The sequence below is a fragment of the Nomia melanderi genome, chromosome 2 (genome assembly GCF_051020985.1).
Source record: "Nomia melanderi isolate GNS246 chromosome 2, iyNomMela1, whole genome shotgun sequence".
NCBI classification, from domain to species: Eukaryota; Metazoa; Arthropoda; class Insecta; order Hymenoptera; family Halictidae; genus Nomia; species Nomia melanderi.
In genome coordinates this window covers 22541926-22566368 of record NC_135000.1, presented here as the reverse complement: position 1 = coordinate 22566368, position 24443 = coordinate 22541926, and the positions used below count along the sequence as shown (strand labels likewise).

At 41.4% G+C, this 24443-nt stretch overlaps 1 protein-coding gene across 27 annotated transcripts in view; it reads left to right on the top strand.

Moving 5' to 3' along the window:
• Positions 1-24443, top strand: part of Tm1 (tropomyosin 1) — a 45835-nt gene that overhangs the window by 18340 nt on the left and 3052 nt on the right. For 6 of the 27 annotated variants that reach the window (XM_076365236.1, XM_076365237.1, XM_076365239.1 and 3 more), the window contains 7 exons: positions 3184-3317; positions 6215-6332; positions 11452-11522; positions 13236-13311; positions 14231-14293; positions 15602-15671; positions 22477-23221. In XM_076365236.1, coding sequence (XP_076221351.1) covers positions 3184-3317; positions 6215-6332; positions 11452-11522; positions 13236-13311; positions 14231-14293; positions 15602-15671; positions 22477-22562 — 618 coding nt within the window. In that variant the 3' untranslated portion in view covers positions 22563-23221. Of the gene's footprint in view, positions 1-3183; positions 3318-5603; positions 5722-6214; positions 6333-11451; positions 11523-12454; positions 12526-13235; positions 13312-14230; positions 14294-14556; positions 14620-15601; positions 15672-16698; positions 20197-22476; positions 23222-24443 lie in introns of those variants that run through there. The other 21 variants (XM_076365241.1, XM_076365227.1, XM_076365251.1 and 18 more) reach the window with 11 other exon arrangements.

Here is a 24443-nt window from a genome sequence, read left to right as displayed (position 1 = left end):
CGAACGCTCGCAGTGTGTGCGCGTTCACGATGAATTAGGACCGAGCGTACACAATCGTCGCAGGTGCAGCCGGTTAACGGGGACAAGGGCCTCGCATCGCGTACACACGTATACACGTGTAATCGAGCGTTAAGTAATTTACATTTGTAAGGGCCCACGGTTCGCTTCGTGTGTATGACGTAACGCCCTGCGGTACACTGTCCCTTAAACCGTGCCGAACTCACGGAAGTTCAATCACCGTAGTGAACGCGGAATTTTTCCTGATACTACTTCGGGGATTCCGCTTCCGTCCAGATTGTTCTCTTCACATGCGAAACTGCCTTTTAAGCTGGACGCCTTTTAAGCTGGATTATCTGTTACACGGACAATTAACGCGCGCGGGCGCCCCCTTCGTGCGTCGACTAGAACTAAAACACACCGAATACGTCGGGACAACGTCGTATCGTTCCCCGTGCGATTCAGGAAACAACAGACCACATCCAACAAATTTTCCCAGTAAAAGAGCAGTGTCTTATCGCGAGAAAACCATCGAAGGAGATAACAGACATCGGAGCTGGTTTTGAATCCGCGGGAAATGGCGTTGAATCTCGAATGTCCCAACGGCGTCACGGAAGAAAATAGAAACCCGGCTGCATTTAATTAACCGAGATTATTCTGAATCGGCTTTCATACGGGACATTTGATCCGCGGAGCGTTAAGCGCACGCGCTTTAATTGAACTTGACAGACGTTGGTTTCTATGATCGCGATCAATCGCTGTCCGAGGATAAATGATTCGACGTCGAAGGCGATCCCGATGAGGCGTTTCCCGCGGCTATGATCGCTGGTCAACGTTAGAACAATCAGCATATTGATTGAATCGTATTGATGGATTTTGATGTATTGAGATACGGGACGTTAGAAGAGATATAACGATACATTAAGATACGGGTGGTCAATGGAAAATAAATCAGCATGCACGCTCTTTCCTTTATTTTGACTAAAGTCAATGTAAACTCCAATAAAAGGACTTGATAATATTTGCAATGTAAAACGCATTTATAAATGGAAACTGTAATTTCCAAGGGGTAATTTCGAAACTTCAATATCGTCTCGGTGGCTACAATATTATTTCGGAAACTGCATTATTTTCAGAATTACTAATATTGCTTTTGAAAATGCATTATCGTCTTGTGAGCTATAGTTTAAAGTTAAAATAAAAGAGTCGCATATACTCGCAGTGGAGGCTAGAGTTTTCATGCGTACTGAATGCATTAAAATGGCGAGCGTAGAGGATGCTGTGAAAATTGGTGACGCGCGTGCGCCCGCGCTGACCCGTTCAATTAAATCGGTTGAAGCGACGAGCACGAGCTCTCAAGGAAGCCGTGGGTCATTGATATGCGAACGGAGCGAAGACCTTGGCGATCCCGCCACGGCTGTTCCGTTCTGACGAATCGCAATCACGTGTTGCACGTTTGCGAACCGAGTTTTCTTCGGTCTTCTTTTTCCATCGTTCTCGCTAGAAAAGGACCAGCGGGGAATTCTTAATGCAACGCGGCGCCATAGACCGTTTAACGAGCTTCTTAGATGCAGGGATTACCAGGGGAGCAGCTGTTTATCAATTTTCGAATCGCAATAAAGAATTAAGTGATTGTAGCAATGAAACGGTCTATGGGAGGATGCTGAAAGTTTATGGTTTCGTGGACGAATTTAATAAGAAACACATTTTAATAACATATTGCGAACAGAAGAAAAGTTTCTTGATGGGATATGCATGCAACACGGTTGGAGAAACAATTAGGACGTTCTATCGGGTTTGAAAAGATAAGAACTTCGCTGAGTTGGAAGAGTCCTGTAGGCAGCGGGAGTGTTTGAAAGTGTACTTTGTTGAACGAGGAACAACAAGATGGTCGCATCTGACGAGGCTGAATCACTTAAAAAACAAGCAGTCAGTCTGTGTCAACGTAGATACCCTATCGTACTCTTTATCTTAACTCAGCTAGTTGGTTTACGTGCTGTAAATGCTGGCTTGCAGTTTGCCAGTTGAAGAATTCTTAAATGATAACTGCAACTGAATATCCTTTATGACCTGATACTCTCAGAAAAATGAACTCATATAGTATTTATAAGGAAGTGTGATATGACTCTTTGTTAGTATTACATTTAGTATCTTGTACCATTGTGTTATGAATTATCGTTAAATCTACAACGTTGCACAAATTTATTACGCAACATGGCGTGCACACCTTTCGTAATTTTTGTGCTTGGAGTCTGCACGAATATACCTTGTAGATCACAATCGTTCGAAGGATATTGTCTAAAATAATTTAGAAGAGAGTGTATTTCCCATTGGTTAAAGGTGTTTCAGTATTAATGATACGATTTTTGAGGAAATTATCAATCATTTTGGTATTGTTGTAGTCCAACGAGTCACTGAATCTTTAAATTCATCTTCTTTTTAATATCTCTTTAAGTTTCGTGAACACAGGATTCAGTATTTTAGAGATACAAGTTACTGTCACGTGTAAACTTTAAAATAATTTATCTTGCCATCTACGAGTACTCCAAAGAATCATAATTTTTAATAAGTGATATTTATTTAATATTCGCAAAGAACCATTTTGCATCCAGAAATCTAGATATGCTATCAACTATATTTATATCTTACACGCACAAAATGTTTTCGCCAGAATATTATTATTGCGTCAGCATTGCAAGTGGCTTTATGAAGTGCCTAATGACGCACCGATACATTACCCATATCAAATTATGATTCAGTATCCACAATATCAGCCTCAGAAATCGGTATCCAATCTACAAGATTAATATCTTTTTCAATGGAACACAAGACACTTGAAACCAATAAACAAATATTGGAACCATCATTAAATGATCCTATTAGTGCAATTTCAAATTTCACATACTAAAGATTTCAATGACATTCACATTTTACTTGCAATCCAAAAACATTAGACAAATTTTAATCGACACAAGTCACAAAGCATTTATTCTAAATCATCAACTCTATTTCAATAAACATCAAAGAAACAATAGAATCTGCTATAATCGTGCAAAGTCCATACGACGAAGGAAGTCTAGCAATCGAGAAATTTAGTACAAATTAAATTCGTCTTCTACACGTGAGACTGCAGAAAAAGCGACTACTCCGGAGAAAGAAATTAATTCGTTTCCTTTCACATTGCAGGCTGAATCGGAAGTCGCCGCTCTGAACCGTCGCATCCAGCTGTTGGAGGAGGACCTCGAGAGATCCGAGGAGCGCCTCGCAACCGCCACTGCTAAATTAGCAGAGGCGTCGCAGGCCGCGGACGAGAGCGAACGGTAAAAGACGCCGTGTTATTATCTTCATTTCTCCTCGATGACGACCGCCGCGCGGCCAACGTAATTTTTATAAATATCCGTCTAACGACGACCGGCTTCGCGTATGCACGCCGCGCCGTGTGCCCGTTAATGAGCGCTCTTGAATGGATATTTATAAAGAAGTCGCTTACGTTGACGCGCGGCCGGCTGTCGGGTTCGCTCAATGGGTAGATAATAGCACCCGTGGGACTCATCGATTCAGGAACGATGCAGAGTTCATGCACTTTCGTCGGTGTCTCGCGGGTTCACGACTTCACCCTGATCTTAGCTACCAGAATGTTTGGGTCCGTTCGAGCTTGGCTATTTCAATATTTTCGCTTACTCTTGTTTTCATTTTGAAAACGTGATTTGGCGTGAACGTGTCCGACGATTGAACATGTTGCATTTTTCTCAAAATTTCATGGGAACGTGATGCATTTTGCGGATGAAACTTTGGAAATTGCTGATATAAGGGTTCTGTACTGGGATAGTTGGACGTTGTTTTCTTTATAACTGAAGTATTTGGTGTAATGAATTCTGTATAGTGAGAGATATAGTCTATTTTGTATAGTAAGAGTTGTAGAATATTCATTATTGCACTATTCATTATCCACTTTATCAACGGGAATGTCGTAATCTGTTGTATATTAAATATCGATATAGTCGTACATACTTAATTCAACAAAGGAATGTTACGGTGATCGTAAATTGAGATAACGGCCCATTGTCTTTTAAATGAAGTAATTGTCCTTGACGATGGTATTCGCTATTATCTACCTTGCCCGATAAATTACATCGAGTTTTGTGAGGGACTAAATCCATATTCGTTTCAGATTGTTTTGCTGAAGTTATTGTAAATAGAGTACATTCTTTTTAGGTCAGTTTTTGATTTTAATCAAACTTAAATAGAACTAATGGTTGCGAAATGTTTAAATTTACTTATATCGAAATATTTAATTAATTAAATACAAGGTGAAACGATATTAAAATGTGCTGATTCTTTAATTTCAAAATTCGAGCATCCGTAAAATTAGTTCACTTTATTTTTCGTTCTAGATAATATACTTTATAAACTGATGCGTACATTTCTTTTACAATAACTTCAGCAAAAGTTCATCGAATAATCGAAAAGAAGTTCGAAATTCCTACGAATTCGCACACAACCGAAGTTGACATTGAATGTTCAAAGAAGTCGAGTCGAAAGAGTGAATATCGTCGAAATCGAATGTCCTCTATCAGATCTATTAATAAACCTCAGCACAATGTCACATCATAATCATTTGCGAATAATGTTGCTCCGAGCATAGCCACGCAAACGATTTACGTTTATCTAATAATCGAATGCTCGAGGCCACTGGCATAGCGGTGGGTAATTACTGATTTCACGTTCACACGTGGTGGGTGTTTAATTAGAAAATGATGCATACGTTAGATTCAATATCGCTGGGCTCATTACACGCACAAATTACTGTAATTTTTCTCCTTGAAATTACAGTCCATAGAAAAGTTTCTCTTGCATGTGAATCAGCGTATTAAATTGCCGATAATGAATTGAGCAAAGGAAAACAAGATGGTAACTTGAATCGCGTGCTCGTTTCGCTTCGACTTCGACTGAACATCGGGACACTGTTATCGATAGAACTAACCTTTCGACGTTGAAAGAATCTCGAGATTACCGGACCGCAATTCTCTATTTCCATTATTATCTGTATCGATAAGGATCGAGTATTATCGCGCAAGTTTAAAGATCCAGTCCGCTGAATCTATTATCGATCCCGATTACACACGCGTACGTAAAGTAGCCGACAGATGATTTATCGCGGCTGATAACGGCACGATATGCTCGCGGTTTTTCTTATTGCGAGAAAGCTTGTTGCGAGCCGAATAAATTCTTTCGCTGAAAAGCAGACTTTTGCGAGAACCTTTGTAAAATTCATTAGAATCTTTTTCAATTTATTTTTTACGAGCAAATCGTTTTTTGAATATTCATTTTTCGATTATAAATTCATTGATAAACTAGTGCGAAGTGTCACAAAAATTTTGTATTTCTTTCGGTAAAGTTAAGATTTTTTACGAAATAGATTTAGACGAAGGAGGAAGTTTCCTTTCGAGGGAGAAGTAAATATAGATTTTTTAAAGATTTTATTGAAAGTTGTATCGAGAAAGGTACCGGAAGTTGCTTTTATTGAGTCGATGGACTCTTCATTTGTATTTCAATGATCTTTCAACGACGACTAAGCTAAATCTCGAATGATAATCGATCGCTAGGATACGCAAGGCACTCGAAAACCGTACCAATATGGAGGACGACCGGGTATCCTTGTTGGAGCAGCAGCTAGCACAGGCTAAACTGATCGCCGAGGAGGCGGATAAAAAATACGAGGAGGTGGGTCATGTAACTGCGAAACAGGACGTTCCTTTGTCCATTTGCCGAGTTTGGCAGCGAATTATCGACCACTTTGACGAACCGACATTTTTCCTCAATTTCACAACTACAAAGAAAAGTAGATATATATAAATTCATAATCGAAAACTATTCAGACATTAAACAGACATTAAACAAAACATAAAAATTAATCGAAATAAGTTTCTCAAACATTCACGTTGAAGAATAATCGTCCTCTTAAAACCGTCTATCACTTATTTCCTAAATTAATCAAAGTTCGTCGGAGACTCTTAATAATTCGCTGCCACGGGCGCAAATTTCAGGTATATTTAGGTAGATCATCGGCAGCAGGCGAGCGGGGCAGATCATCGTCCGTTCATCATCATCGGTGTACCCGCGATCATTTTAGTTTAAGATACTCGACAATTTCCGCAGCGTGCCGTTGTTCTAATCGTGAATGTTAATCCGGATTCTTTGTTGGTAATTATTAAAGAGCCCGCAAGATTCTCGAGAATCGCAGCTTGGCCGATGAAGAGCGTATGGACGCCCTCGAGAATCAGCTGAAGGAGGCCAGGTTCCTCGCTGAAGAAGCTGACAAGAAATACGATGAGGTTCGCGAGCCCACCGCTCTCACGCGTGATGGCTGCAGTGACAATGATAACGATAAACGTAACGATCACGACGACGATGGTTTCTAGTCGATGGTCGAGATAGTGCCTAACCCCGTAACTCTCTGTCTTCTCTCTGTGTGCTCGACACCGCCGTGGCCCGGTTAAAATCGTCGGTCGACGACGATCGATCGTCGACCCCCCCACCCCCCCGACAATTACCGAAACTCCGTTCGATCGCCTTTCAAAACGAGAAAACAAATTAAACCATGGTGAATCGATATTTTTCTCTCGAGCGTATAATGCAACGACACCACCGCGAATGAAAATGAAAAGAAAAGGAAAGTGTTCGGTTCGAAACGAGGGAAAATCGTGAATACTCGCAATACCGATCGTCTGTGATTTTCGTCAACACAAAGAAAGAAAAGTGAGACGGTTGTTCGCTTCGCGAAACCAAGTGCAGTGATCACGCGACTCCCGGGGGATAAAGAAAAGTTTTGACGAGAAGTAATCTTTATATTATGTATATTTGGAAAAGGAGGAAAGCAATTTAGAAACATGGGGGCAAAGTGGTGGTACACGCGTGTAGATGTATCAGTGTCACGTGTTCTCGAGCGCGGTTTAACGTAGGACTCTACTATATATCTGTGATTTTCGAGTGTTTGTTCGAGGAACAAAGAACGAGTTGAAAAAAAGATGAAAAAAAATATATATATATATAATACATATAAGTTTCTCAAGTGCCAGTTTCGTAAAAAAGAAGAGAGAGAGAGAGAGAAAGAGAGAGAAAAGATAAAATGTTAAATTATAGTTCGTTCGTTAGAAGTTTTCCACCGTTGTTGAAAAGATAATCATCCCTCGATCGTTGATCAGTTTTCGTGGATGTTGTTGGTCCGCGTGTTCGGTTTGTCTTGTCAAATGGAATGAAACTGGCCCCGAGTTATGGTTAACTCTGTGTTGTGATACGCGTAGCAGGATCGAGTTTTGGTCCTGTTTGCAATAATGGTGCTGCTTTTGTCCAAAGACCTTCCCCCGTTTTCGCTTAGCTGGAATTCGGAACGTAGCTCTGACATGCCCAAATCTATCCGTTATGGTAGGTGGTGACCTGTAAGTACGTCGAAGTTCCTATGATCACGAGTCGACAAAGTTCGAAAATAATTGATTGCAGTGATTCGTCGTTTCACGTTGTTACAATTCGTAGAATAATATTTCTTGAATGTTTGGAATTTAATCGAATCCTTTCGACGAGACATTCGGCTATCCTTTTCTGCTAATTATTCGAATGAATTCGCGGTGAAAGTAATTGAAATTCAAATTATAATAATCGCTTCATCTTTCCAGATGATGATCACAGATTGCCTCTCGAATGTTGTAATCTCCGATTAGAAATTTGCATATTTTTTCAATACAATTGTGCATGAATTTTTTCTCTGGTTCCTCCCTCGCGCATTATACTTTTAGATTACTAGCCGCCATCTTTCGCGCGATGGTGGGTTGAAACGATTATTCACGGCGACTCGATTAAATTCCAGGTTTTTACGTTAGAAATTCGATTTCCACACACGACGGAATAAAATTACAATATGAAACGAGACTTTCGTGGGGAACGGAACGATAAGCACAGCCGTATTACAGCTCCGGTACACGTGATATTAACACAGTTGGTAGCATTAGACGGGCAGAAAAGAAAGCTCGGCTATGTGAAAACAGAATTATTCGGTGTTTCGTGCCACTTGCTGTGACTGGCTGGTTTCACTGTGATCGATACACGGACGATTATCTAGTTCTCGGGTTTCACGAGACTCGAAAATCGTTGGAACTTCAACGCGCGATCTATAGAACCCCATCTTCTCAAACGAATTCGCTCTTGATAATCGTTCGAGCGTTATATTCTCTTCTACTTTTCTTCCTTCTCTTTACGTCTTTAATAATAACAAACAGAAACGTTACCGCTAATCACAGTGTGTCGCTAATTAACGTTTTGATTGCAGTGGATACTGACGAACTCCATCCGCTTGTCCTAACCGATTTAACAAATTATTGCAGAAACCAACGGAGCCGAAACTTAACAGCAACCGAGTGTAACCATTCCTTTCCTTTCAGTTCTTTTCTCTCAATAATCGCTTATCGTGCGCCTGTGATGCGCGAGCGTTACGCAAATCACTCGTTAAACGGCAAATTTATTCCGGTTACATCATCGAGATAGCTGACCGGTGAAAACGTTCACTCCGAGCGTCCTTCTCTGGCTGCTCGGGGAACGATGGATCAATGGTTTTACCCTTTTGGGAATGCTGGAGTATGGACAACTACGATTTACCTAAACAATATCTACATTTCTATACATTCTCCTTACTTCCAAGATATTCTCAATTTCACTTCATTCCTTCTTCAATTAAAATCAGAACAATGTCTCTTTAGAAATGCTTCGTACCCAGAAAACTTTATCTTACAAACTTCTCCAATCTCAGTTATTTTATATCCAGACCTTCGAAGATATCTCATACGATGAACAATATTTCGAATATCCAGTAGACACAAAAATAACACTCTTACCTACACGTTAACCGAAGAACCCGCTAGACCACTTCAAAAATCCGAAAATCGAACGCTCCAATCAACTGCTAGTACCTCACCGATTTCCGGAGCATCCCCAATATCCCTCAATTTACAATCTCCGATCAACGTTCATCTCCGCGCGGTTCGACGACCTGGTCTTTCCTCCTCAAACAAAACCGAGCATGCTCGATCGAGAAACCGCATTATCGGTAATACTTCCATTCCCAAAAGGGTAGTTCCGTTCGATAAATTCATTTCCGCGGACCGATTGAACTGCCATTTACTCCGTCCGGTTACCGTCGCGCCATCCGCCCATTAAAGCTGCAGCGGTCTTGCGAATCCGTCCGGAAAATTCATTATCGAGTGAAATTGACGAGGGAAGCCATTTTTCCGAGGGATGTTGCGTCACGCTCCCGCCAGGCGCATCCGTTGCATGCGAGGAGAGAGAGGGAGGTCGCCGCGGACGATCGAGAAGTGCCGCCGCGATCGAGCCAATCCGGCTCGCGTTCTTAGCCTATTGATTTCGAAGGACGACCGCGGATTCCTCGGCTCGATTTTTCTGCGGCGACCTCGCGGTCGTGCTCCGCCGCCGATTTCCATCCGTTCGTGCAGATCGATGGCTCCGAGGAGCCGCGTCCGCTCTTATCCGCTGGTCGGTCCTCTTCGCGGGACCCGCTCCGCGACTGGAACACCGTAACCGATAAAGATTATCTGCGGTTCGTGCTCGCAATATTGCACCACACACGCCCGATTCTGTTGCTTCTATTTCGAACTGCATCGCAGGTCCTTAACGTTTTTCTTCTTTCTTCGATTGCTGTTTTGTTCGTGTTGAACTTCGCGTAGGACTATCTTGTTTCTGAAAGTTCTATCGGTTTCGAGGGTTTTATCAGTTTGAGAAGTTTTCACCGTCACGGTTTAGACACGGTGTTTGAAAGTTTGAAACAGTGGAAATCGGGAGTTAACGATTAGGGTTAATAATTATGTTATCGCAGTATCGTTGATTTTCTAGGGCTTGTACAAAACTCAATGAAATTGTTATGCTACACGCGTTCGCATAATTTAAATTTGTCCAAAGTGATGTGCCATTCGTGGATTCCGAAGTTTACGTGGGCTATTTGCAGATTCGTTGTGTAAATTACAGTTTCTCCGGTTGTAAATCAAGCCTTTAGTAGCTAATAACGCGGGTGCTTGCTATTCATGCGAGAGTTGAACTAGAAACATAAATTTTTTGAAACCGGTGCCGTTTCTATGGCCGCCGCTATTTAGATGATTCGATAGCTCCTTCTCTTCGACGGTATCTAACGCGTTTCTGTTTTATCGCCAATTCGTCGGCACCGTTTGAGGGGTGAATGGAATCTTATTTAAATTCAGCCCGTCCGCGTTCGTACATGAGAATCTAAGGTTACATGAATTTACCGCTGTCAACTGATAACCCCGACTATCGAAAAATGTACATACTTTATTGCTTAACACGAGCAGAACGGTATCGTAAAGAAATTGTTTCGATATAAAACAGAAAGTGCAACGAATTTACGGCACGATCCGTTGTTTCGAGTTCACGCGCGGAAAATGGATCTTCGCGGAGTCTTTCAGGGTTTATTCTCGATTCCCTTTAATCGAATCGACCCCTCTAACCGTAGGGATTCGAGTTTCACGGACAATACGAGCCTTTATCGCGTAGGTGGACATGAGATTCGCGTTTACGGCTCACGCTTCTCTTGTTCCGTGGTGGTCGAACAAAGCACGTTTCGCGGTTAGTGTTTCACTGGTTCAATATTTGCGATCTCATCGCGAATGGGACGCGCGGGAACGCGGAATACTATTAACCCCTTAACCGAGGCTGGCTCGTTCGTCGCTGGAGACGCTTGCGTTGGTATGCGGCGGATTCAGTGTCGGAGGAATCGCAATTTCGCATTCGTCGCTGCTCAGAAAGAAGCGTTCTAAACGCGAGCTTGTAGAATGAAGAGATAACGTAACAGCAAGTTAGAACCTCAAAAATAGAAAAATCTATTTTGCTGAAAAGTTCACCAACATTTCACTATCATATTTATTCCGTTCAAACTTAAACAGCAATGGAAGAACAACATTTTTGTATAAACATTATTTTATCTATTCCACCCAATTCGTAAAATTCACACTGTACTCGTTGAAACATCAAATCTCATTCGAAGTGATTCGAATGTTTCGCCACAAGTACACATTCGAAACGATTCGAAGTCTATGATTAGTTACCCGTCAGACTCCGACAAGTATCCGAGCACGACCGCGATGCAGAGGTGTCCCGACCAGGAAAAACTCGAGTGGTCTAGGCGATTAGGCGTATAAGGAGCGGAAATGTCTCCACAGATTCTTCCAGTCGCGGAGCGAGTCCCGCGTTGGAGTCGTCGATCCGAACCGGCGGCCATCGACGAGATCCGACGATCTCTCGGGCCGGGATCGTCGATCTTGGCCCAGATACCGGCGGGACGGCGTGAAAGAGGCCGGGGGGGATCACGGGAGAGACGAAACGCGCAAGCCGCGCGGATGCATAAGGAGAAAACCGTTTCTGTATGTGTCGTTTACACAGGTCGCCCGTAAATTGGCCATGGTTGAGGCCGATCTAGAGCGCGCCGAGGAACGTGCCGAGGCCGGAGAGTCGTAAGCATCCGTTTTTCAAACAGAGTTCGATCCCCTGAGCATTTGCTGTTCCACCACCTCCGTGTGCCGAGCGAGTTTTCCCCTGTTTTTGCGTTGTTTTTCCACGTTGATCGAAGCGCACTCGATCGCGTGTCACGCGTCCCTACGGGACGCTTTGCACCCCCGCCACACCCCAATGGCGACGTTAACGAACCTCACGTGTGGAAGTGTCTCTAACGTGCGTTCTTTTACTTTCTGTTGCGACATTAATGCTCCCTGTTTCCGCTAACTCGAGAAATTCGATTTGCTCGAGCAAGCAGTTCGAACTTTGAAGCGTTAGTCCTTTAGTTTGATCGGCCAAAGGGAAATTGGGGATTGGGAAATTTATGGGAATCGGGTTTTGAGTAATGGGAAATTGTTTCCTACCACGCGTCTTGTAGTTTGAAGCCTGAAGATGGGTACTATGGGCCTGAAAATGGTAAGGAGAGAGGTGATGAGATGACAGAGTTGTAAAAGATCTGTTTAAAAGATATATTTCCGTGTGTCCAGCAATTTATTTGATCGATGATGTTAAGATTCTGTCGGGCGAAGTAAATTTCCCTTTGGCTCCACGTCCAAGAGAATAGAATTTAGATGAAGTAGCTGTTTAAACATGTAAATACGATTATTTAAATTCAGATTTATTTGTAGCCCTTTTAGTATTGATCATGATTCTCTTGGATAGCTTGAACAGGTTTTCAGAATGCGGATTTGATCAAATTTTCAGCGGCAGCCTCTTAGACACAGGATAATGGAACCACGGACGGAGAGCAGGACGTTTTTGCATGTGTCACATACAATTTTGTTTTTCTCTCGCAATTTTCTATTTCTTTTGTTCTGATTTTTCTTCTTTTTTTTTAAGTTCCTATATTCCTTGCTTCTTTTCGCATGAAACGTGTGGCTGTTGATCACAGGTCGCCAGAAAACTAGTCATGATGGAACAGGATCTCGAGCGCGCCGAGGAGAAGGCGGAACTGTCGGAAGGGTAGGTGGTTCAGTTTGTGCATGAGTCGTTGCCATTTTCGTCCCTTTTCCGTTTCTACGCTTATCCAATTGGGACGAACACTGGCCCCCAAACAAATTCCTAAAGAGACACTTAAAAAAGTTAATACAAAAGAATTCAAATACATTTTCATTGCAAGAACTGTCAAATTTAGAAAATCATTTGCATAAAATGGTATAAAGTACACAATAAAGACAAAAAGTAGATTCCTCTTCCACATAAAATGAATCGATACATTTTTTCTGGAAATGTTATATTTAATTTGATATTTATTATAAACATTAAACGTTCGATATAGAAAACAATATAATATGAGTTTCAGTATTATTTCCTTTAATATCACAATCTACTATGATCCACGGATTATTGTATAGAATAATTTTACCACGGGAAAGAACAAAGCGAATGTCTATAGCATCGCTAATCCGAGACAAAAAAAGCGAGCGTTAATCCGAGGAGCAGTAGTTCGTGAAATTCTTTAATCTCGATAGTTGAATTGAAATAATCCTTATTTAATTGCAAAAAATATTAACTGTTGTCAATTATATTCGCTGCTCGAGTCGGATTGGAAAGATTGTATGAAAAGAAAAAAAAAGAGGCCGAGTGTTCGTCCCGAACGAAGAAAACGCGCTCAGGTAGGAGCCGAACCGGTGGATCGAGATCAGGATTCTAACCGTTGACTCATTTTACAGGAAGATCGTCGAGCTGGAGGAGGAACTGCGCGTGGTTGGCAACAACCTGAAATCCCTCGAGGTCTCCGAGGAGAAGGTAAGCGCCACGGACGATTTACAGTACAAAAATATTCTATTCACTTTCTCTTCCTTTCGAATTCACTTTCGACCGAATCGGGACAAATACACGACGTACATCGGACGTGTTTTTCTCGGTTTTGTTTAACGGCCGTGATAAACATTCATCTCAGTTTAACATTTCATCGAATTCGATCAAATTTATAAAATTTTCCCATTGCCGTGACTTAAATTCTTTACATTTCGAACCTTAGATGTCTAAAATTTATACGATACCAAATATTTGAATATACAGGCTGTTGCATAATTGAAAGATCGAACTTCTATGCATTTCTTGATTAGAAGTATAATGTAACGAATAAAACACTTGTATTTCAGGTTGCTCTCTGCAAAATTATGACTATCTATATTTTCGTTACATTTACTGTCACATCGACAATAACCAAAGTATTTTATACGAAGAACAGTTACAAAGAATTACGATGCAATATTTCGAAGCAATAATTTCCGAGTGTGCACCGAGCCTTAATTCAGAGATTGTACAACGCGCAGGCTTTCGGAGTTTCAGAATTGTTCACGATCCGTTTCAGGACATGCATCCTCGAGCAATGCTATTCGTGACGTTAGATCGGTTAACATTTCATTCCCGCTGATCGCAGTGCCAGCGAAACCTCTGTCTTTGAGTGAAATCACTCTCCGAGAGAAATTACAGTCCGATTCTCGTGATTTTCGTGCGCGCGGAACAAAGAATTTGGTGGGGAAACAGGTTTATCGCGTTACGTGTCCAGTCTTGTCAAAATTTTTCTTGCTGATCGGAATGGCAAAGGTTTTGTTCATCTTGATAGAGAAGTAGACGTAACAAAACCGTAGATCTACAGTCGAGTGGATCGATGATCTTTACTTTTCGATATAAATAACGGTCACGTTACTGTACATAGGCCAACCAGCGCGAGGAGGAGTACAAGAACCAAATTAAGACCCTTACCACTCGCCTAAAGGAGGTACAGATCCTTTTGAGAGTGTTCTTGCATCTTTGTATTTTTCTGCCGAGTGTGTGATTTGTCGTCGCGAGCGATTTATCAATCGTTAACCACCTGGCCACTCTCACCCCCTACAATCACACCTTGCCTTTATCTCTAACTGACTTCTCTTCTGTCCCTTTCTCTTCTTAATTTTTTTTCTTCTTCTTTCTTTTTCTTTTTTAATTTTTGTGATCCTAACTTGAGCTCGTTTTTTCTCTTTTTTTACGCTTGACTAAAAACAGGCGACGCAAAGAGAGGAGACTTTCGTGGGACAGGTGAAGATCCTGGATAGTCAATTGAAGGAGGTAAGTGATCGATGAACCGGAAGTTGGGTCTTCCGGAGCCGCGAAATTCGAATTCGAAGATGTTGTGAAAAGAAGTTAAAATTCTCGGGTTATTTTACCATAATTATTTAAATGATCTTTTATCATTTTTCGTTATCGCATCTTGAATCGGAGACATTGTTTTCGTTGTTTCGTAGTTTAATTGGATATTGTACATTCCTTTCGTAGACTTTCCTTTTGTGTTTTGCACACCTTTCACGTTTCAGTCACGTCACGATATTTTCACTTATTACGCATATAAGTATTCTAGATGATTATCGAAATCTCCTTTTTTTTTATCAGTGATTAAATGAATCTTGCGCGTGGAATAGAAGGATATATTGATCTCGCCTGAGTTTGTTCTGAACAGGTACGAGTGTTGTACATCGCTCTTTTAGCGATCAGTGTTCCCTGAAAATGATTGAATTTACAGTAGATTCAAATAACGTGTGCAATTAACTAACGAGACTTATTAAAAAGAAACATTGAAGCATGGTGTGAAGCTTATTAATAAAGAAATAACGAAAAGAGTTTACTAATGATTTTCTACGAATTTATTATAATCCCGTCGATTTTAAAAGTAGAATTTTTTTACTTGATTGTCATCTTTCATTATATTATGATAAAGAACTTTTGATATTACAAATATGAAAATAAGATACAATTTACGTATGCGTAGTACGTTCTGTAAATTAGTTCCTGACTATAGATTTTATGTGCTGAATTTTCATTGTTTTATCATTTACATTTCGGACGACAGAACTCTACGTTGAGTAGAAAAATTTCAATCTTATTTGTGAAATTGTAAAACAATGGGTCTGCATAAAAATCTACGGTCGAAACTTTACCAACGTATGCATGGGAATATCTTTTGTACGTAGACGCACAGAATTTTTAAAATCGACGACAAATCACATGAGACAGCGACTTTACAACACGTATTAATACATTTTTTGTGGTGCAGGCTGAAGCTCGTGCTGAGTTCGCGGAAAGATCCGTGCAGAAACTCCAGAAGGAGGTCGACAGGCTCGAAGGTGCGTATGCAAGACAGCTTTTTCCTTTCGATCCATTTGTCACACCGTTAGCAAACTCAATTCCACAGTTATTCGTTACGCAGACTCTTCTTTTCTTAGTTTTCACGAACATACGGTTGCGTGCGAACATAGTTCACTCGTAGAACACTATTCTGATTCACTTAGCAGTAGAATATCTATTATTTATTAATTACTGAAAGAGAGAGAGAATCGTTTATCGAAAACCGTAAATCGAAGGGAGCAAAATACGATAAACCGAAACTGCATTACGATAGTCACATCAAAAACCTATAAACGATCGTTTACTATTTATTACTAGGGATACTAAATTTATAGAAAACCTATCGAAACGAATTCATATTGGTAGAACCAAAAATTATCGAAATTGTAGACGATACTCGGTGCATTCGTCTTACGGAGAGACAATGAAATATTGAAACTGATACTTTTCAATTCTCTTCAGTTATCACCTTCATTAGCCTTGCAAATTAACTCCGCGTCTCTCAAAAACGAAACATCATTGTCGTCTATAAAGGTCAAAGAAAAATAAAGCAATACCCAGAGATCTTTGTTAACGCTAAAACTGCCAGTCAAAATGACCCATTCCTGATTTCTTCCTTTTGCAAAGATTGTACAGATAACAGATATTTCTCTGGGAAATTGTTAAAGAAATTGATTTAGCAATACTGAATGGTAAATCAATTAAAGTCTCAATAGATGCACTGTTGTAGTTTCTACAGAGACATTTGAAAAAGTCAATTGAACTGCTCGATAGTTTTAGCGTTAAAAGCCACGAACCTTTAACAATCCCCGAGATCGATCTAACATGGCCGACCACCGGCGCCAGCCCGGACAACGATAAACCCGCGTGGTCGCCGCGTGTGACGTGTGCGCCTTTTTCTCACCCCCCCCCCCCCCCCCAAGCCCCCCTTTTTACATCCACTAACCCCCGCGGAGTGCAGTTTTTTGCTCGGCGAACTAGCTTGGCCGTGTGTGCCGCTTTTCCTCTAACAAGTAATCTTTCCAGACGACCTCGCCGTCGAGAGAGAGAAAAACAAATTGCTCCAGGAGGAGATGGAAGCCACCCTGCATGACATCCAGAACATGTAGATCGTGTCTCGCGGTGGACAGAGACACGACTAAAAACAGAAAGACATAAAAAACAAAAGAATACACACACGCGAATCGTAGAATCGGGAGAGACAGGGAGAGAATGGAGGGAGAGAGTGAGAGAGCGATAGGGTGAACGAACAAACAGTTAACGGGGGAGAAAGGCAGACGTATCGGTAATGGAGAGAGAAAGAGAAAGAGAGAGAGAGAGAGAGAGAGAGAGGTAGAGGGCGAGAGAGAAAACGGTCGCGGAGGAAAGTAGACAGAGAAGTTACACGTATATTATATACATATACGTGTAACTTGGAGATCGAGGAGATAGGAAAACGGCTGCAAAAAGAAACATATTCGAAGAGAGAAACACGCTACGCGGCGCGAGCGCTTCCGTGTGTACGGTGCACATCATTCCACCCCCTCATTCAACTATTTACGGACAAACAAACCGCACGCAGTCTCTTTTAGGGCTAGACTCGCGTCTCCAACCTCACACACTTCCTTATTGTATCAGCGACAAGCCGGTTGCGCATTTCTTCTTTCTTTTTCACGGTGTATGCTCGTGTATGCCTGTTTCGTGTTTGTCGCGTGTCTGCTGCCGAGAGTATCTATTTGTCTGTACGTGTGCGTGCTTTTTCATACGCGTGCGCGACAGTGAGACTATGAAACGAGAGACCAAGAACAGAGATGATGATGAGGATGAAGATGATGACGATGATGATGATGATGATGATGATGATGGGATCGAGAAACGACGGATGAAGCGTGGAAGAGGGAAAGGGTAGTAGGGTGCGATTCGTCAAAGGGATTCAAAGGTTGCTTCTTTTCCCTTTGCGTTCTGATATCTATATATTTTTGTTTCTTCTTTTTCTTTTTGCGTTCGCGTTCGTGCACGTTCGATGCGGCTTCCCCTTTTTCCGTTTCCTTTGTTTCGCCGCGAATCGCCGTTCCCTCGATGACGCGCGGCTGTTTTCACGATCAGCGACGAGAGTTTTGGATTCCTCGCGAGCACGTTGCGTCGGGATCAGGGGAATACATGGAAGTGGGATCAGCGTCGTGAAACTGACGCGGAGGCGATCGAGTATTTCACGCGCGTCGGGGAGGAATTTCTGATGGCTCGGTTCGGTATTCGTGATTAGAAGTCTCTGCCGACCAGTAACGTGACTTTGATTATCTGAGAATTTCAAATTCTTCTAATTTGATTTGTTAATGAAGTTCTGTACGTATGATGGATGTTAAATTCGAAAAAATAAGCGTGCATTTCAATGCATCTTCTACGAAGGAATTCTAAAGTTAGACTTAAAATTCGTTCATATAGACTGATTCACATTTTATCGCTGCTTCAAGATGATCTCTACCGGTAGTCACGCACAGAACACTAAATCTTGGGAATAATTCCCTTTAACAAAGAGTTTTATCAACGAATACTTAACCGACTCGATGTCCCAAACAAATCTTTCCCTGGCGCAAACAAGTGCATGCGAAATTCGGATTAACTGCAGCTCCTCGTCACCCACATTCCGCGATCCCCACGTCTGAGCGTCCGCGAGAAGGATTCATCTTCCATGCTCGTTCCCTTATCGTTGACAATCTTCCATTCCTCTTTTTTTTTTAACGAGAAAAAAAGTCACTGCCAACATTCCTAGCGCGATAGAAGACTCGTCGCAGTTTACGGTCCAAGATTAAACTGATTCTCGACGATCCCGCGATTGTTTCACTAGAGTAAAGTAGTTAGAGCGTAGCTAGTTGAATCGTAGAGCTTAACCCGCAACCTAAATATCTGGAATGAAGTTTCATTGATAATCATTGATCGCGACATCGTTTAATCAGATTTTTATATATATGTATATTCTTCAGTTCGCACCGTGAATGTACAGATTGTCCCAATAGACGAGGTGCGACAGAAACGAGCATTCATCCTCGATGCATCTGGGAAAATTGAATCGAAAGAGTCCAATGGTTTCTCGTACGAGCCTTCGTTTTTGAGAATATTTTAAAGGTTCACAGCTTTCAATTTAATTATTTGAAGAACCAAGGTCATACGAGGAAACGTATATCTGTATTTTCGATTCAGTTTTCGTCAAAGGATCACTCGCGCTCGGTTCGAACCTCCTCTGTTAGGCCACCAATCCGTACGTCGCGAGGAAGAGATCATCCCGGCAGACGATCTCGCGACAGTCTCGTCGAGATTACCTTTTCCGCGGGGATTAGATTCGCGTGGGTCGAGAACCTGTGATCACGGGGCACTTCCTGGACGCGTCGGTGAACCTTGCATTTAATAATCGATCGACTTCGAGGCGAGAACGGGCGAGCAGGGCGCGCCGCGACGCGCGTCTTCCCGCTCGCGTTGAGCCAATCGGCCGTCTACCGATCGTGCCTGTACATATTTATTATTCTAGATGTAATCGAGCAGGGAACGCGATTCCGTAACGCAGATCCGTTAGAACGAAAAGAAAACGAGCAACGTACAAATCGAAGATCACGTGAAGAGGTTATACGTACAAAAAAAAAGAAAGAAAGAAAGAAAGAAAAACTGAGAAAAAGAAGCGAGAGAGAGAAACGTGGGGTAGGAAACAACTTCATTCCGCGATGTATACTTCGCCTCGTTCATTATTCCATTGTCGTCGCCATTAATTAGCGATCATTCCTGTCGGTGGCCCCCATTCCACGTGATTCGTCGCGCGAAACTCTTTTCTTCTCTTCGTCGTTCGCGAGACGAAGCGAGGCGTGCAAACTGCCCCGAACCGTTTTACCGCGCGGTTCATAACCTTCGACGATCGTTGCGTTTATTTCTTCTTTTCCGATCGCGGCGTTCTCCTCGGGTGTCTTCTCGAGGCGAACCTCGTCGTCGCGAATTTTCCAAGCATTCGTCGTGCAACAGTTCCGGATACCGATGATACAATTCCACGTCGGTTCGTGCAGTCGATTTGTTTGAAATTTGAAATTTGTCTGAAAACGTTCGAGGGACCTTCGGGGAACATCCGAGAGATCGCATCGTGAAACGAGTCCTCCGTGAAGCACGACGATCGACGCGAAGTGAAAGCACAATAATTAAAGGATTATCTCCACGCGTCCTATACCGTTAACGATATAACGATTTTTGTTATTTCCGAGTTTTCACCGGATATAAGAATGCTGAGAGAAAGAGAGGGAGAGAGAGAGAGAGAGCGAGAGAGAAAGTGCGAAAGCGAGAGAGCGAGAGAGTGTGTGTGTGTGTGAGGGAACACGAAGAGAAAATAAGAAACAAAGGTAACGCAGATACTTGAGTTCACGAGAGTTTTAGTTTATTAATTTACTTAATATTAATAAAAACGAATGGAACGATAATAACACTAATATCATTGTAATGATAATGATTATTATATATATTGCTATTATTATAAAACTGTTTATAATATATATTTTAATTTTGAAAAAACCAGTGTGTCGTTTTGTTTTCTTTTTTGTTGTTGCGTTTCTCACGCCGATGAGTTGCCCAGCTAACTGATTTTAATACAAAACCCGCCGCCACCCCCGAACCACCAGACCCCCCCTCCGGCTCGTTAACAACCGAATCCAACGTGTTCCACGCGAAATAACAAGCCCGTTGTGTTAGAGAAACGTGTGTAGTTGTTGCATGCCTCGTACAACACCGAGGACCGAACCCTGGTACGTATCAAACGGAACGACGGTGAGTAAACTTGCTTGTTCTTTTTTCTTGGCTATCTTCTCACCAGTATCTTCCTCTGCATGGCTCCGTCCAACTTCCGTTTTTTTTGGTTCTCCGATCCTGTTATCTTTATTTTCACATGGGAGATCAACCGTTCATTTCGAAGGCAGAAAATTTCGGAATTGAAATTGCTGGATTCGGGATACAAGATAAAGGAGAGATGTTTTTTTTTCTTCGAAGTTATTGTAATTTTGAACCGAGAATGAAAAGCAACGGAAACTTGAATCATACTGAAATTTAATTATAGGGAATGCATAAATATACAGACATTCCTTTCGTTCAGTATAACTTTTTCAAACTGCATTCGTCGAATGGCATTTTAGGAATTTTTAGATAAGTATCCACTCGAGAAATGAAATTATCACAGCCTTACTATCTGTATTCCACGTCCGTGCAGTTTCAACGAGATTTTCGTGCTTTCGAAGATAAAACGGATGAAAAAGTATTTTTTCAATGCGAATATTTCATTCGCGAATCTCGCGTCTATTAATATACGGTCTAGTTAAGGAACAAAAGTCAATGGTCTAGAATTAGTTCTCCATTTCATGTTCGTCTCGATGATATTTACTCCGGTGAAACGTCAATTAGACAAATCCACGTTCCATAGACAATTGCATGGAAAGAAATAGCATAGTATCTAAAAATAATTGTATGCTCCTCTCGATAAACACGAACGTTAGCGAGTTTCCCAATTAGGGGAACTCTAATCTTCTTCCGGATAGTCTATAGAAATAATTAACAATCTAGAAACTACTATTAGTCGCTAATACTCTCATTAACGATCATCGGACTAACAATTGAATTGAAACGGTAGTCGATTAGTCGGTGAACGATATTCGTTCGACACATTTTCAGGAGAGAACAGATATATCACAGAACATCATACTCTTCCAAGATCAACGGTCTCATCATTACGAACATTTCGAACCGTCCAATCCCGGATCCTCTCGCGAATCCCACACTGAACTTCCTCGATCCTGTTCGCGAGGCAACGCTTTAATGGAATCGGGCTTTTTTAACAGATCAGTTAACGATACGAATAATCCAAACTTTCTCCTTTTCTTCTCTGCACGAATATGCGTAAACTGATGCAGACGATCGGCGAATACGTGCGAACGCCTCGAATAACCATGCGACTACTTGCAGATGAAATGGTGGTTGAGAAGGAGAAATACAAGGAGATCGGGGACGGCTTGGATCAGGCGTTCCAGGAGCTGTACGGCGTCTAACGAGCCAACTAACCACAACCCTTCTAACGCTTCGATAAAATACCAAACAATTATCAAAAAACAAAGCATCAAAAAAATTATATATCGATCATACCTTTCTCATAGTCTCGCTTGCTCTTAACAATCTTAATCCGTAAGTTACTTTGCGAATGCTTGTTAACACACTTTCTTCGCCACCTAACGACCGATTCATGATCTAGCTTCGTCTCGAGGCCTTATCCGCGTGACGATCTTATCGCTAACCGTCGCGGCGCTGATAACTCACGGTCTCGCGTACGCCGTAACTTCCGCGAGTACCGTTCTTTTGTCTATTTCCGTGGTAACTTCTTGCCTACACCACTCGAACGTTTCCATTATCTCCGCCGGATTTTTGAGTAGCGTAGAAATCGATGAATTTTGTGTGGTACAGTGTTTTGTTGTAGTTAGCAGCGGGATCTTACTGTTCACGAGACAAGCGACACGCTTTCGAGTCGTTTCAGAGAATTATTGTTCACTGATTATTTTAAACGCTACCTCAGTAAGATCTTGTTTTATTTTTTCTATACATCTATATACTTTTGTTTTTCCTTCTGAAAAAGGCAAGAAGTCCGTGTCTAATTATTTTCATAATCACTTTCATGTTTCACGAGATCCAGAAATATCACGGAGGAATATGTCACTTCCTAGGACACAGACACTGTTGTATTATATATTTAAGAGTGGTTTACCCGGGTGTTTCGTTCCTCCACGATTCTGTCACTGATGCGAACGTTTTTCCTTGCAGACGAGCTTGTACACGAGAAAGAAAAGTACAAATACATCTGCGACGACCTGGACCTTACTTTCACCGAGTTGATCGAGAAGAATTAATTGATAGTCGGCGATCGAACACGTCCATCGGCTGTCGAGGATCGTTGGCCGCCAACGCGTATAATGACCGGATGCGATCGTGGTCACTTTACCTAGCCGGCCAGACCGCTTATACGTGTAACTTTATTATTGTAACTTAAAAGAAAAACGAACCACTGCGTCCCAAACAGAGGAAGAGAGGACAAAAAAAAAGGGAGAAAAAGAACAATGCGTTCGGCGATTTCCGGGCATTCTATATTTTTTATTTGTTCCATCGACGACGGTCTACATTCTGCGTTCTCGAGTATATTTTGTTCCTTTATCCCATCGCTTCATTTTTTTTTTTTAATTGATCGACTCAAGAGATCTAGACTCAATCCCCTCGATCTAGGATCGCGATCGAGTCACGGTTTATGGATCCGTTAATCGCCGTTTTCCATTTCTTTGTAAAATCTCGATTGCTCTGCAGCAAACGTGCTCGGTAAGTGCAGACTTCCGGCGACACGGGATTTTTTGTATGGACATATCGATGCGCAACGTCGATCCATGTAACCAGACAGACGCAGGCAAATAAAGATTGAGCCCAGAAACAGTATCTTTCTTTTCCATCAGAGGAATTTCGTACCTTGAAGCATTGTCCGAAAGCAATTATATATTACAATAAAGATATAAACGTTGAACATGGTTCTTGTTGTTTTAGATATTTCCGTTATTAATTGCATTCCTCCCTGAATCTTAACGTTTTAGACGTACTACCCAACTAATCTCTAAGGATGTACTCTACAGTTATTCTTCTGTAAGACAGTAAATATAATTATGTATGCAACCTATAATTTTAGTCGTTATTGAGAGGAATATTTAACGAAATAACCACTGATAACCTGCTACCGATAAACATTTAAATTATTCCTTGCTTCCATTACTAACTCAAATCGTAACACATCTCTCTCTCTTTCTAATTGCGCTAATTGTAAGCTGGAAAAAGTGTGAATCTGTACAAATTGCTTTTGAATGTACAACACATGTTTCTCTGTCGACCTGTTGTAACATTCTATTTTCTGCTTAAGTGTACTCCACTTGTTGTCGTAGATACCATCTGTTGCACCAATAAGTAGCATATTATTTTAAGTCGCTACACGCTTGTGTGAAATTATTCCAAGATACACTTCGGAACATTGACCACTCTTTTAGCAAAATATTCAGTGAATTACTTGTTGGTATGAACAATAACTATACTCCGGACGTTCATGCAAATTTGCGCTTACACTTGATTTTTACTCTGCGAATGCATGAACTCTGCAGTCTAGTGACATATAATAAATCCGGGGTAGTCCGACCACGCAGAAACCAGTCAGTGTTGATGTTTTAAATTTTTAACCCTTAACGTCCAAAAGGCCCCAATACGGGGACATGAAAAGAATTTAGTTTTCATTTCATTTATGTATCATCGCTGTAATTCTCTTTATCAAATATTGCAATTTATTACATCATTTGTTTTGTCGATCATGCACTGACATAAATATTTAATATAACGTCTTATGGGCGAGTATTACAAAAGAAGTCCTCAGCCGTTAACACGTTGAATGCCGCACAACTTCACAGAGCAAACTAGACAAAATGGAAAGAATAAAATATTAAAGCGTTCAATTGAATGATAGTATTATTATTGTACGCTCATCTGAGTGTCGCCACGTTAGGTGGCATTATTTATAACACAGAGATGGTTTCAAATAATCACCGTTTAATTGAATGAAGTATAGTAATTCGATTCTGTTGGGAGTCACCGGTGACCCCCATGTCATTCAACGTGTTAAGTCAAATAAGTCAAAACATGAGAGGATTCTATATCCGATTCAAATAAGAAAATGAATCAGTAATTTGTAAGCTCAATTCGAATGCACC